This window comes from Phoenix dactylifera, chromosome 8, assembly GCF_051530095.1.
Source record: "Phoenix dactylifera cultivar Ajwa chromosome 8, Ajwa_hap1_PhDact_Kaust_v1.1, whole genome shotgun sequence".
In the NCBI taxonomy this organism is placed as follows: domain Eukaryota; kingdom Viridiplantae; phylum Streptophyta; class Magnoliopsida; order Arecales; family Arecaceae; genus Phoenix; species Phoenix dactylifera.
Window position 1 is genome coordinate 18,296,706 of NC_143197.1, and position 14,078 is coordinate 18,310,783.

At 37.9% G+C, this 14,078-nt stretch overlaps 1 protein-coding gene and 1 pseudogene across 1 annotated transcript; one reads left to right on the plus strand and one right to left on the minus strand.

The window, feature by feature from the left end:
- Positions 1–472: 472 nt before the first annotated feature.
- On the minus strand, positions 473–2,881 carry LOC148703475 (uncharacterized). Its single transcript, XM_089924929.1, has one exon. The coding sequence runs from the start codon at positions 2,801–2,803 to the stop codon at positions 473–475; it is 2,331 nt and encodes a 776-aa protein (XP_089781055.1). The 5' UTR covers positions 2,804–2,881.
- Positions 2,882–9,291: 6,410 nt separating this feature from the next.
- On the plus strand, positions 9,292–11,099 carry LOC103700237 (uncharacterized; annotated as a pseudogene).
- The last annotated feature ends 2,979 nt before the right edge of the window (positions 11,100–14,078 follow it).

Sequence of the window (14,078 nt, forward strand, 5' to 3'; positions counted from 1 at the left end):
ATAGTACATAGGCAATTTTTGCGATTGTAATTAAGTTGTAAGAGAACTTTTATTCTCCAATATTTGTAATTAAGATAACATGTCAAGCTTCTCCACATCCTGAACTTGAGCCTTGAGAAATGTAGATTCCATAATGAAGAAGATATCTCTCCTTAACTTGTTGTGGGATTCCTGCTAGAAAAGATCGAAAGAAAGCTATCAGGCTAGAAACAAAAGACTCTCTCCTTAGCAAGTTGACTAACACTCATTAACTCGTTATTGAGATCCATATCAATCTACTGAATGTCAGTTCATCTCTTAACCGGTCTTCATTGTTCAAAAAATAAATAAGATCTGCAGGTCATTCCTATGAGGAACCAGGGGCGGCCCAATGCATTTGGGGGCCTCGGGCGAACTCACTAAATGAGGCCTTTTTTAAAATAATAATAATAATAATAATAAATTTTTAATAAGTATAAAATACTTTAAAAAATTATTTAAAAATAATCCGTCTAGCTTTTTGAGATGCAAAATTACTAATCAAACTTTTGTACTCAAGATTCATTAAAATATTATTTTCAATCGATAATATAGCTAATCCATTTAATCTTTCTTGTGACATAGTTGACCGCAAATAAGTTTTTATCAACTTTAATTTTGAAAAACTTCTTTCAGCAGAAGCAACTGTTACAGGTATTGTCAACAATATCCTATAAGCAATGAATGCATTTGGAAAAGAATCTGTTTTTTTAATAAAACTTAAAGTATCAATAGGGGTACTAGTTTCTATTTGTAAAACTTCTTTTAAAACATTTAACTCCGAAAACAGATCAAGACCATCAATATCAGAATATTCACCGTGCTTTAAAAAGTTTTCAAGATTAAGACAACACTTTTTCAAATTCTCTTCATTCAAAGATTTTAACTTTCTAAAATTAAACAAAAAACCAAAAACATCTTCATATATGGTGAATTGTTCAAACCTATTTTGAATTGAAGAAATAGCTTGATCTACTATATATAAAAAGTAATCAATTCTAAAAGATTCTTCAGCTGATCTTGTTGTTTCATCATTACTATTTTCATCAAATTGTTTTTTTCTACGGATCACACGTTTTTCACGAAATATAGGTTCTATTTCCATTTCATTTGCAATTTCTTTAGATGAATTCAAAGCATTCATGAATCCATTTTCCCTATAACTTTTCAAATAAGAAAGAAGATTTTTTAATTGATCTATAGCAACATCAATATGCATGTCTTCAGATTGTAAGTTCTTACTAACTGAATTAACAGCAAACAATATATCGTACCATATATTCATGCCTAACAAGAATTCAAAATTTTCAATCTCATATGTAGCTAAACATATAGCCTCACTCTTTATTTTAGGATCTTCACTAGTTTCCGCTAATTGAACTAATGCATCTCTTATTTTAGGAGCTTGATGTTTAATTGCTTTGACACTTTCAATACGACTTTCCCAACGTGTCTGTGACAAAGGTTTAAGAGTTAATGTAGATACATTATCTTGTAAAATTTTCCATCGTTTTGTAGAAGAAGAAAATAAGGTATAAATTCGTTGTATTACTCCAAAAAAAGATATAGCCTTAGGACATGAGTTAGCAGTATCACATAATACTAAATTTAAGTTATGACATCCACATGGTGTGTAAAATGCTCTAGAATTTATATCTAATAATCTTTTTTGTACACCTTGATGTTTTCCTTTCATATTAGACCCATTGTCATACCCTTGTCCTCTTATATCATTAATATCAAGTTTATATTTTTCTATTATATTTATAAGTGCAACAAAAAGGCCTTTTCCAGAGGTATCATCTACTTCTAAAAATTCTAAAAAATATTCTTCTATTTTTACTGGACTTGTTGAAGTATCTACACATCTTAAAACTAGGGTCATTTGTTCTTGATGGCTTGCATCAGGAGTGCAATCAAGTATTACAGAAAAGTATTTTGCTTCTTTAATCTTTTTAATTATTATAGTTTTAATTTCAGATGCTAACATTTGAATCAATTCATTTTGAATCTTATGACCTAAATAATGATTGTGAATTTCACCATGTTGAATACGTCGAATATGTTCTTGCATTACTGGATCAAATTCTGCAATCATTTCAATAAGACTTAAAAAATTTCCATTATTGCTTTGATAGATCTTTTCATTCTTTCCCCGAAATGCTAAATTATTTTTTGCAAGATTTTTTACGACAGCAATAATTCTCAATAATACTTTTTTCCAATGATCTTTCTCTTGGTTTATTTGTTCTTGGAGACTTTTATCAATTGTCTTATTTTTCAATAATCTCACTTCTAAATTAATCCATTTATTCATGCTAGTAATATGTTCATTAGTTATTTCATGACTTTTGATCATAATACCTAGATTTTTCCAATTCCTAGTTCCTTCATTGACTAAGTGACTCGTGTTAGGTGTTGAATCAAATAATTTACAACAAAAACAATATACTCTATCCAAATCCTTCGAATACACTAACCATCTTCTATCATATTTTTCACCATTAGGTAATTTACGAATGTAATGTAGCGTAGAGAAGTGCCTATTATTTTCATCCTTAGGAAAATGAAGATCATAATCTCTAATTGGACCTCTTTCTACTAATAGATCTCTCAACCTTGTATCGATTTGCTTCCATTGACCAGGATCGTATATATTTGTAGAAATAGAACTAATTTCATTAAGCTCTACACTATTCTTATTTATCCTATCTTCATCTAATTTCTCATTATGTTCTTCACCATGAATATGGTTGTCAATCTCATTTTGTTTCATTCCTTTCATGTCATCTTTTAGCTCTATTTCAGGTGCTTGTTTTGTTGTTAATTCCTGAGTTGAACTTGATGTAGTGTTTTGTTTGTTTGTCATAACAAATTTATCTAGAGCTCCTTTTTGAGATTAAATGAGTTTTTCGATTTTTTTTTTTTTAAGTTTTTCATATCCACATTCATATTTTCTATTAGACATTTGAATATAAAAATTATATTAGTAAACAAAACAATTAAGATAATTACTACAAACAAATTAAAATATAAAAGAGAAAAAATAGAAGAGAAAAATTGTAACAAAATTATAGAAATTGCAATAAAATTAGGGATATTAAACACTGGATGTTGAAAATATAATCAAACAACAAAAGGGGGTTAGAAGGATCACACCATATGTTGTGCACTTGTGCTACAGTGACTAGGCCCACTACCCGCAGTAACCCACTGTCCACTGACTCACTGAGTCACTGTCAGTGTCACAGACTGACAGTCTCTCAGTGATACGGACGGGAGGGAGGGCTGAGGGTGAGGGGACGGCCGGGCCTCTAGGCCCTCTACTGCTTCACGCCTTCACGGGAGGGAGGGCTGAGCCGCTGAGGGTGAGGGGACGGCCGGGGCCGGCGAGGGAGGCGAGGAGGTCACGCCGTCTGCCGTGCCGTCACGGGATCACGGCCTCACGCCTCACGGGAGCCGGGGCCGGGGGCGGGCGAGGAGCGGAGGAGGTCACGGCTCACGGACTGACGGCCTGACGGCTGACGGTGTCACAGGCGGGGTCCGGGGACTGGGAGGCGCTCAGGCGGAGGAGACGACCTCGCCGGCTCGCTGGATTGAGCCGGACGGGCCGACGGGCGACGGGGTCACGGCCTCACGAGAGCCGGGGGCCCGAGAGGCGGGAGGGAGGCAAGGAGCCGAGGAGCCTGGATGGCTGGATGCCGGGGAGGCGGGGACGGTCGCGGCCTCGCGGGATGCCGGGGCCCGAGGAGGCGGGGAGGCGGACTGGCGGAGGCGCGGCCACGCGGGGGGAGGCGAGGAGGAGACGAGTAGACGACCCCGGCGGCAGGCAGTCACACGGTCACACCTTCACGGAACACGGGAACAGTCGAACAGAGTTACAGTCTTACAGAGTAGAAGAGGTTTGAGCCTTGAGGAAATAGGAATGAGGAGCAGAGGAGGAGGAAGCAGAGCTGCAGAAGTAGCCAGAGGATGCGGATGAGGAGGAAGTAGAGCTGCAGGATGAGGCGACCCGCGTCTTGTCGAGGTAGCCGTTGGCTCCTGCCATCCTGCGGGCTGCGGCTAGCTAGCTGGTAGAACCTATATTTCGTGAGCTGGGAGGGTAGAGGCGTAGATCAAGCATGCCGTCGCGGGGCCTTCTCCCGAGCCAGGGCCTTGGGCGACCGCCTAGGTCGCCTAAGGCTTGGGCCGCCCCTGTGAGGAACCCAAGCCCAAGGAAGTTGTATAAAATGTCTTGCTGCATGGCATCAGGTGTGTCATCCTAAAGATCTTGGAGGCCTAAGAATCATCGACCTTTCACTGCTTAATTAATAAAGGTCTCCTCCTTAAATGGTGGTGGAAATTATCTCTCAAACCTCACAAATTTGTGATATTATATATATTGTATTTAAGTAATTTTAATTTTTGATATATTTTTAATATAAATCAGGTTGGATCAATAATCCAAATTCTTAGCAAAATCTGTTGCCATACAAGTTTTTAATAATTATGTCTTAGACCATTATTCGGTTATGGTATGCCGCTTGCAATATTGATAGTAGATTTTGTATATCAAAATTCTTTTCTCTAATTATTAAATTATCTTGATTCATGTAAGTTGTTTTTTTTTTTGTGCACCAGCGTCTCACTACATTCAGCCGTGAGTATGCTTAGAATAATTATAGTACAAAACACGCTCTAGTGCCACCGGCACATGCTCCAAAATCCCCCATGAGACGACCTCAGAGTGGTGTGCTGCAACTATTCTTTAAATAGATTGGGTCAAATGAAGTTAAAAATAAATATTTAGCTTATCAAAAATCTTAGATAAAAAATAATATAATCAATTTCATTAAATTGAATTTAGACGAGGTATATAAATTTTAGTAGTTTGATGCATTTTCAAAACCAATCAAGTATCCAATCAAAATCATGTGATATTAGGTATGTCTCATTATCCTTTAAATCTCCGCTCGAATTCATCACGATGGTTGGCTTGGTTTTAACAATACACTGACAGAAAATCAAGATCCACTGTTAAAAGATTATTGTAATTTGATTTTGCTTATGATATCATCATTTTGTCATTAATGCATAAGATTTTAGTGACAATATAATGTATCGACACTAAAATTATAGATTTTTAATGACCACTCTATAAGCTCATCATTAACCGTATATATTTATAGTAACTATTTTAAAATATTGTTACTAAAGATATGCTTTAGTGATGAATCATAAAATCATCATTAGCATATTGGCTAGTACTGATTTTAGTACCAAAAATTATGACAACATGCTATATCGTTACTAAAGATATAGAGTTTTTATGACCACTTTATCATATTGACATTAAAAGGTATATACCTGGAGTGACTATTTTAAAATATCATCACTAAAGACGTAAGTTTAAGTGATGAATTATAAATTTGTCATTAGTGATTTGACCAACATCTATTTTGACACCAAAATTATGACCATATAATATATCGTCACTAAAAACATGGACTTGTAAAATGACCACTCTATAAGCTTGTCATCAAAGGTATAAATCTACAGTGACCATTTTAAAATATCATCACTAAAGATATAAGTTTTAATAATGAATCATAAAATTATCATTAGTGAGTTGACCAAAATTGATTTTGGCGCCAAAATTGTTTTCAAGCTCTATTTAATGATGATTTTTTTATGACAAAATGAAAAACTCATAAAAGATAAATTTTATGATGGTATTTCATTTCATCATTAAAGATATAGACCAAAATAGTTTGTTGTAACCACTTCTTATTTTTATCACTAAATATGGGGTTTTTTGTGACACTTCTATTTTGTCACAAAACATTCCTCACTAAAATTTGAATTCTTGTAGTGCTCCCTCTTCTGAAGGAAAATTCTCAAGCTCTCTAAACTTTTCCACCTATTCATCATCACTGAACGTGGGCAATGGATAATCTACTTCTTTATGGTTTGATCTGTGTGGAGCCACGAACCCCTTCACAAGACGCTTCCAAGCCTCTTTTCTTTTGCAATTGATAAAAACAATAGTCTTGCCAACTTCATTAAGCATCTGGATGGTGGAGAAAACTGATGAGCGTACTTAACGAAATAAGGCATCATTGTGTTGATTGTACTACTTGCTACTTAATCCAACTTGAATGTTAGGTGCTAGTGATATATGTGGGTTACAAAAGTTATATATAGGCCTAGATATATTCTTAGGTTTGGACCTCGTCCAGTCAGCTCTAGTATGGTTTACTGTTCTACTCAACCGTCTTGCATCCTTGATCCTGGTCAATACTTTCCAATCAACTGGTATAAGTAAGATAACCGTCTCCTAGATGTTACTTTCAGGCATGGTAGGCATGCATTCTTAAGAAAGAAAAGGTCCAGTGCACATTTCATTTTCCAACCACAAGATGCTCATATTTATCTTTCAAAGTTTCAATTAATTCTAACCGAAACTAAAATAAAAAAAGATAAAAACGGAAAAAGTTAGAACTCCTAACTTCGTCTTTGATGGTTTGACTTTGAGGCCTAAACCAAGCAAGTGGAGATCTACCTCTACCAATCTCTTGGGTATGATGGAAGATTTCAGATGAAGGCCAGCCCAAGTAGTTCCCTTTAGACGGAGACAAAGGCAATGGAATAAGACGTGGATGCCCGGGCATCTACCATGTGGGACTCACAAGCAGAAGGTTATACAGCAACCAAACATCTCTTCCGAGTACCAGTACCATGGTACAGTTCATAGCTAGTTAGCTAAAGGTGCAATAACTTAAGCAATTTTTTTTCACTCTCCAACCAGTTTATATCATTAGCTGAGCTTGGGCTTAGATCAAGTCAAGCCAGTCAAGATTGGGGCCAGAAGAGGAATAGTTGTATTTGATAGAGAAACATTTTATATATAACTTTGTTTGTCTTTCCCAAGATGTTGGCAAAGGCCTATTACAAGGTACATGGTCCTGATCTGCCATTTCATTCTAGCTGAGAATTTGATACCAAGCCATGAAACATCAACATCTCTTGTAAGTTGATCACATAATTTGACATCGTGATTATTTACGGCTTGTTTATGGTACATATGATTACACGTAAGAGCAAAGCATATGTTGGAGCGAATAATGTGAAAATACAAATCCTTGAGGGGGCGTTTGGTATGGGATGATCGTCCCAGGATCAAGGGTGATGCGGGTGGAGGTGATGAGATCATCGCGTTTGGTTGCACTACGTTGATCCTACGTAGCGGTGATCCTAAATCACCTCCACTCCTCAAATCACCGCCCAACTCGGTGATGGGATACCCGTCCTTTAGGTCAGAAATCCAAGATCACCCCATGGCAGTGATCCTGGATTGAAAATTAAAAACAAAAATACTCCTCAATTTAGCAGAAAAATATCAATATACCATCAATATATTATATCAATATTATATATATAATATTATGTTGATATTATATATTATATTAATGATATATATATTATATTATAATATATTACTAATCATATTATTATCCTATTATTATTGAAGAATAATTTTAAATTATAGTATAAATATATTATTATATTTTATATTTATATAATGAAAATATTTAATATATTACTCCTATTTACCTTATTTTCCTAATCAAAATAATTATTAGTATTAAAAAATCTATTATAAGTATAAACAAAAATATTAATTCTATAATGAAAAATAACATATTTTTGTAAGATTAATAATTTATAGGAGTAATAAATATATTTTTATAGAATATATTAATAATTAATATATTGATAAATATATTAATATTTTCTTATAATATATTTTATATGATTAATAAATATATGATAAGGGCTACTAAAAGTAGAATATGTGACAAATTTATGGAGCTATTATAAGAATTAGCATATTGACTTATATTTTTGATTCATGAGAATTAAAAACACATAAAAAATCCATCTAAGATATATCAAGGGTATTTGTGGTATTATGTGGTCGGTGATCTTGAATCTCCGTACCATACCAAACAAGTTATTCATGGATACCCGGAGATTTTTAATCACTGGACCATGGCCTACCAAACACATTGATCTTAGATCACTGGGGATTAAATCACCCCAGTATTCGGATCACTGGAAATCTTAGATCACCGTGGTGATCCTGTGGGGGTTACCAAACGCCCCCTGAGGGATTGGCAATATTAGCCCAAGAGCTTTATTAAAGGTATAGGCCTTGCCACCAATGTTTCTAGGTGGTGTTTGCATATAATATGCCTAGTTATGCTTGAAAAGCATGAGCATGCAAGCTTGCCTGTGTGTTATAGTTAGGACTTAAGAAAACAAAATCTATGATTCAAATCCTTATTTCTATTCTTTGTAGAGGTTTGTATACAATAGGCAACAGATCTCATGGAGACTTCAATTCTAGCTTAGGATGAACACGTGCGGCATGCTTACCACATGCAAGTTGGATTGGATTAGCTAGTTGAGGAGCACATGGAAGAATTTATTGAGGAAGAGCTCATGTCTAATTAACTGTTGATGAGGTAATAACTTACCAAGGTAATCATTAGCCGTTGGTTTGAGGTGACCCTTCCCTAAATGTGGTTCTCCCTATACCTTAGTGAAGGCGGAATTTAAACTTGGGTACGACCATCACAGACTCTTACTAGCTTACAACTTATCACCTTCAAAATTGGCTATGTTGTAATTTGTTGTTTCATTTTCCATTGTTTAAAGTTGTCTTTTTTTTTTCGGGACCCATTATAATTTCATTAAGATCATGAACAATGAAATTAAGAATGTTGAAATATTTGGAAATAAGAGAAAAACAAAAGAAAAAAAGAGAGAGAAAAGTGATTTTATTTTTATATTCTCTCATATTCAGTACTTCTCTAGGGTTATATATATATATACTTGTCTACAGATTCCATATATAGAAATTAATATAGGCTGATACAGGTTGTCATGTGATCCCTAAAATCACTCTAATAAGATTATACTAACAAAGGAAACTAATATAGATTGACACAAAATCACGCTGATTAAAGAAAATATTATGAGTTATGCAGGTTGTTACTTGATCCCTAAAATTATTCTAACATCCTTTCTCAACTTGAGTTTGAAAACTGGATAACGAATATACCGAAAACTGACGTACTAGATGAAGAACTGAAATAGTAGCTCAAAAGCTGATTAAGAGTTGACATAATAACTATAGGGCAGACTGATTTGTCTGACTGATATGACAAATTGACATGTTGGTTGATTGGCTTGCTTGATGATATGACAGTGAGAAGACGCAAAGAAGATGACAATTTCAGTGAGGACAAATCTTAGAGAGAAGGCAACCGAAGCTTGACGATGCATATAGACGAAAGCACTATGGAAGAAGAGCAAGAGACCTCGAATTGGATGTTGAAGGAGCCGGGGATAGCAAGTAAAACCGGAGATTGAGGACTAGGGCGGCGCCATGCAGATGTATGCCTCCATGATCAAGAGCGGGACCACGTCTACCGAGTTCACCTTCACCAAGCACTCTAACGGGACAATGTGGCGCGTTGCTCTATGCTCACCCAGTCCTCTGAGGTTTGGAGCGAAACCGCACTTACCAAGTTCACATTTGCCAAGTTTCTAACGAGACGGTGTGACGCGCTATTGCCGTCGCCTCCATAGAGGAATAGGAGTACCGAAAGCGGGTGCTCAAGGAGTTTAACTCTCTCATCTCCAGAGGAATAGAAGCATCGAAAGTAGGTGCTCAGGGAGCTTAACTCCCTCATCTTCGGAGGATCAGGAGTACCGGAAGTGGGTGCTCAGGGAGCTTAACTCCCTAATCGCCAGAGGAACAGGAGCACCGGAAGTGGGTGCTCAGAAAACTTAACTCTCTCATCTATGGAGGAATAGAAGCACCGGAAGCGGGTGCTCAGGGAGCTTAACTCTCTCATCTCCGGTGGTGCCGGCGTATTCTCGTCCGACGAGGCTGTGGAGGATTGGAACCCGCGCTCACCAGATCGCCATCATCCAAGCAAAATCGTCCGTAGCCATGACGCATCCAAGAATCCCCCGAACCAACACTCTGATCGAGGAAATCGAGAAGAGAATGAAGAAACGACGGCTTCTACAATTGAGAGAACCCCAAATCGAACTCATCGTGCACCGCCAATCCAATCCGAATCTGCTGATCAATCATGTCTTCTCTCGCAGCTGCCAGAGCAGATAATTTTTACTATCCGCCAGAATGGACCCCAAAACAGGGTTCGTTGAACAAGTTTCATGGCCAACATGCCCATGAAATCAGCATGCTGTAGGCACGAAAGAGTCATTCAGACAGATCCAAAAAGCTGTGAATATGTCATCGTTTGTGGGGCCCAGCGCAAGACTGAGGACTTTGACATTGAGGACTTTGCTCATTCCAGCAGATGAAGAAAGAGGCAAGCTTGCAGATCCCTTCTACCGTCTTGAGCATTAGGAAGAAGATCTGCAAAAGAAGAAAGAAACTGAGCCATTGCTAGTCCGCCCTCAGAGTCTCAGACAGCAGGCACTCTGATGACTATAACCTTAACAGGGCTCTTCTTGCTCGTCTCAGAAGTCAGAAGAGAAATGTTGCTGAAGATGAGGAACATGCAAGAGAGCTTGGCCTTGGAATACGAATTCTTCCCCCATACGAAGAAGATGCACCATCTCCGCAGACCTGGGTTGGGGGGGGGGGGCGCTACGCCTACGTAGACCATCTGCTTCGGACCATCTCCGACTGCAGCGCCTACGCAGACCAAAGCCGGCATTTCTTTCCGATCACAGTTAAGATGAAAGAAAAAGAAAAGGCTAGATTTCTCTCATATTTGAAGAAAGAGCATTAGAAACTACCGAGGCCGAAGCCCCGGCTACCCCCCAAACGAGGCCGAAGAAATAGAAAATTTACGAGCGACGACGACCACAGCAAAGACAAAAGAGATGATGACAGCAGGTTACGTGATCAGTGGTTCTGATATCATATTGAAATATTTGGAGAAGAAAAGAAAAACAAAAGAAAAAGAGAGAGAAAAAAGTGATTTTATTTCACTGTTCTTTCACTAGTGTACAGACTCCATACACGAAAAATAATATAGGCTGATAAAGGTTGTCTTGTGATCTCTAAAATTACTCTAATAAAATTATGCTAATAAAGAAAACTAACATAGGTTAACACTGAATCATGCTAATAAAAAAAAAATTATGAGTAATGCAGGTTATTACATAATCTCTAAAATTATTCTAACAAAGAATAATTGTCATACGATACTTGCTGAAATTGGCCCAAGGGCTTCAGAGATGGGAGTGGGTGGTTTAGGCTTTATTGAGCGAATTTGGAGCCCATATGCCGAAGAGCCTAGCCAAGCCTGATCCTAGAAAAGCCCAAGTGACCAAAGTACTTGTTGGTCCCAATGCCAGGTGCAAATGAGCCAAGAAAAAGGAACTGGGCAACGCTCAAACAGTTGATCATGCTCTTAAGTTACTGCAACTATCCGTCGACCCATGATGATTCAGCTACTAAAGCACCATGGCCTGTGCAACTCGTACCATTTGATCATCTCCGCAAGGACCACTATGTAGAAAGATGCACAGTGCTTTTTTCCCTTCTCCATGTTAAGATTACTAGTATTATCAATAATGGCATCTGGACATTGACATCAAGGCTGAATTCATGTGCAAGTCTTGCAATATTATTATCTTTTTTTGAAGGGGATATGCCATTCATTATGTGATCGATGTAACCTTTTCCGCCAAATATGCATGGACTTACACATCAATGCAGTTGCAATTATTATAGTGTACCCCAGAGAAGAAGGTGATAAGAAATTGAAATGGGCCCTTGTTCACTGCTACCATTTTGGGTACCAAAACAGCACCTCCTGTCATATTTATGCCTCACCTCATCCAGTTTTGAATTAAAGTGGGTCCTGGTTTCTTCAACTATTCCTCCCTTTGGGGAAAAGGGTAATAGGAGAATTATTAAGTGTCCAAATGATGGATGGTAGCCTCGCCTTGTTTGATTAAATGCTCTCACTAACACAAATATTTATGATAGATGATGCTAAAATACTAAAGAGAACACTAGCAAGGAACGAATATTTTGATAGAACAACCTGAAGCTGTATTAACTGAAGCTTCATGTAGTTGGACCCCTTTTCCTTGAGTCCAAAAATGGAGTATTCATAGCTTCTCTTAATTTAAGAGGTCAGGATGCTTTAAATGCCAACAAACAATACTTTCAGAACATGCACCCTAGCCAACCATTTCCGATCAAGTCGAGTACTTGTTTGGTTTCATTTTCTAGCGGCTTGCCAAGATGTTCGATGCAAGGACCATGAAGCTTTTCTTTTTCCAAGTGCTCCAAAATTGTGAATTTTTATAAATAAGCCAGAAGCCTTGGTTGTCTCTCCAGATGCCAATACTGAGATTCTTCGGTATGGGAATGGCTGAAAAGGAAAAAAATCATTATTGAAATGTTTTAATTCCACATAGTTGATACAAAAGATGCTGTTAGCTTGCGACCATTTGATAAAATCAAGAGAATTTACTCAAAACTAGGTCACATCAATTCGAGTCATATCATGCTACGTATGAAGTGGCTAATTCCTCCCTCATCCATTTGGATCCACAAGCAGCCTCCTGTAAAATGAATTACACAGTAAACTTAGATGTCATCTATGAGGGTCCCTTGTTGAGCCACGGCCAACTGGAGTACCAGCGAAAAGAATAGACATTTAGTTGCAGTTGCTCATTTATTAGAGTCCGTTAAGGTGGCTTCGGTCTCCTCTTCCTTAAAAAAAAAAAAAAAGGAAAGAAAAACATAGTGAGTCACCGATCAACGGCAATCCATGGATAATTGGGTTCATAGTTGAAGATTTAAGAACATCGGGATTTCTGCAGAATGTGAATCTATGCATGCTCATTGATGGGGCTCGAATTCATCCCCCACTAAAATCATGCCTGCCAGCTCAACCAACTAATAGTAGGGTGGCACATGACATGCAGAATCAACAATCGAGCAAATATTTAAGCAAATAATGCGGACAATTACAACTCCGCATGATCTTAGCACACCAGAAAAGGAAGATACAACAGTCCATAGTGGCAGATAAGAAAATGGAATAATAGCCCGTCCGAAGATCGTGCGATCAGAATCATGACGGATTCTCATCCCTCTATATAAACCACGCTAGGGTACCTCCAGATAGACGACTTTTCGCCACGCTCTCACCTCATCATTCTTCTCAGATTGCAAAATCGAGGAAATGAATAACTAGATTGAAGTCTTGAGAGAGAGGAACAAGCCTGAGGATGATCTAGAGATGACGACCAACCCCCCTTTCTCCAAGGAGATCATGGAATAACCATTACTGAGAAGGTTCAAAATGCCTCAGTTCGAGGTATACAATGGTACCTTAGATCTGATGGATCACCTTGACAGCTTCAAGATTCTCATGATACTACAAGAAGCGACCGATGAAGTCTTATGCCGAGCTTTACCAACTATGTTGAGGAGAGCATTTTGCCCATGGTAGTCTGCCCTAGGTCCATCCATTCTTTTGATCATCTAAGTCACTAGTTCAAGGCTCACTTTGTTAGCAACCGGAGCCAAAAGAAGGATATGACAAGCTTGTTTGCCGTGAACCAAGGGCAAGATGAGACCCTCAGAAGCTACATCACTCACTTTAGTAACAAGATGCTAGAGATCTGTGACTTGGACCAGAAGGTCGCCATGATCGCAATGAAGAATGGGCTGAGGCCCTCTCATTTCTATTTATGATTGGAGAAGAAATCCCTTAAGGATTTGGCCATATTGTTATCTCTAACAGACAAATATATCAAAGCTGAAGAGGCCATGGTAACTCGAAGAGAGGCTGCTAAATGCAAGAACAGCAAGACGATAACCCGAGAAGAAAAAGAGGTGCTAATGAGAAAGACAAGGCATGAAGATGGGGACTCCAAACACCTGAGGAGCCCATCTAGGATGTTTGAGAGGTACACTCCTCTCAATACCTTGGGGGCGCAAACTTTGATGGAAATAGAGGACCGAGACTATTTACAATGGCCCAAGAAGATGAAAGCTTCTGCTT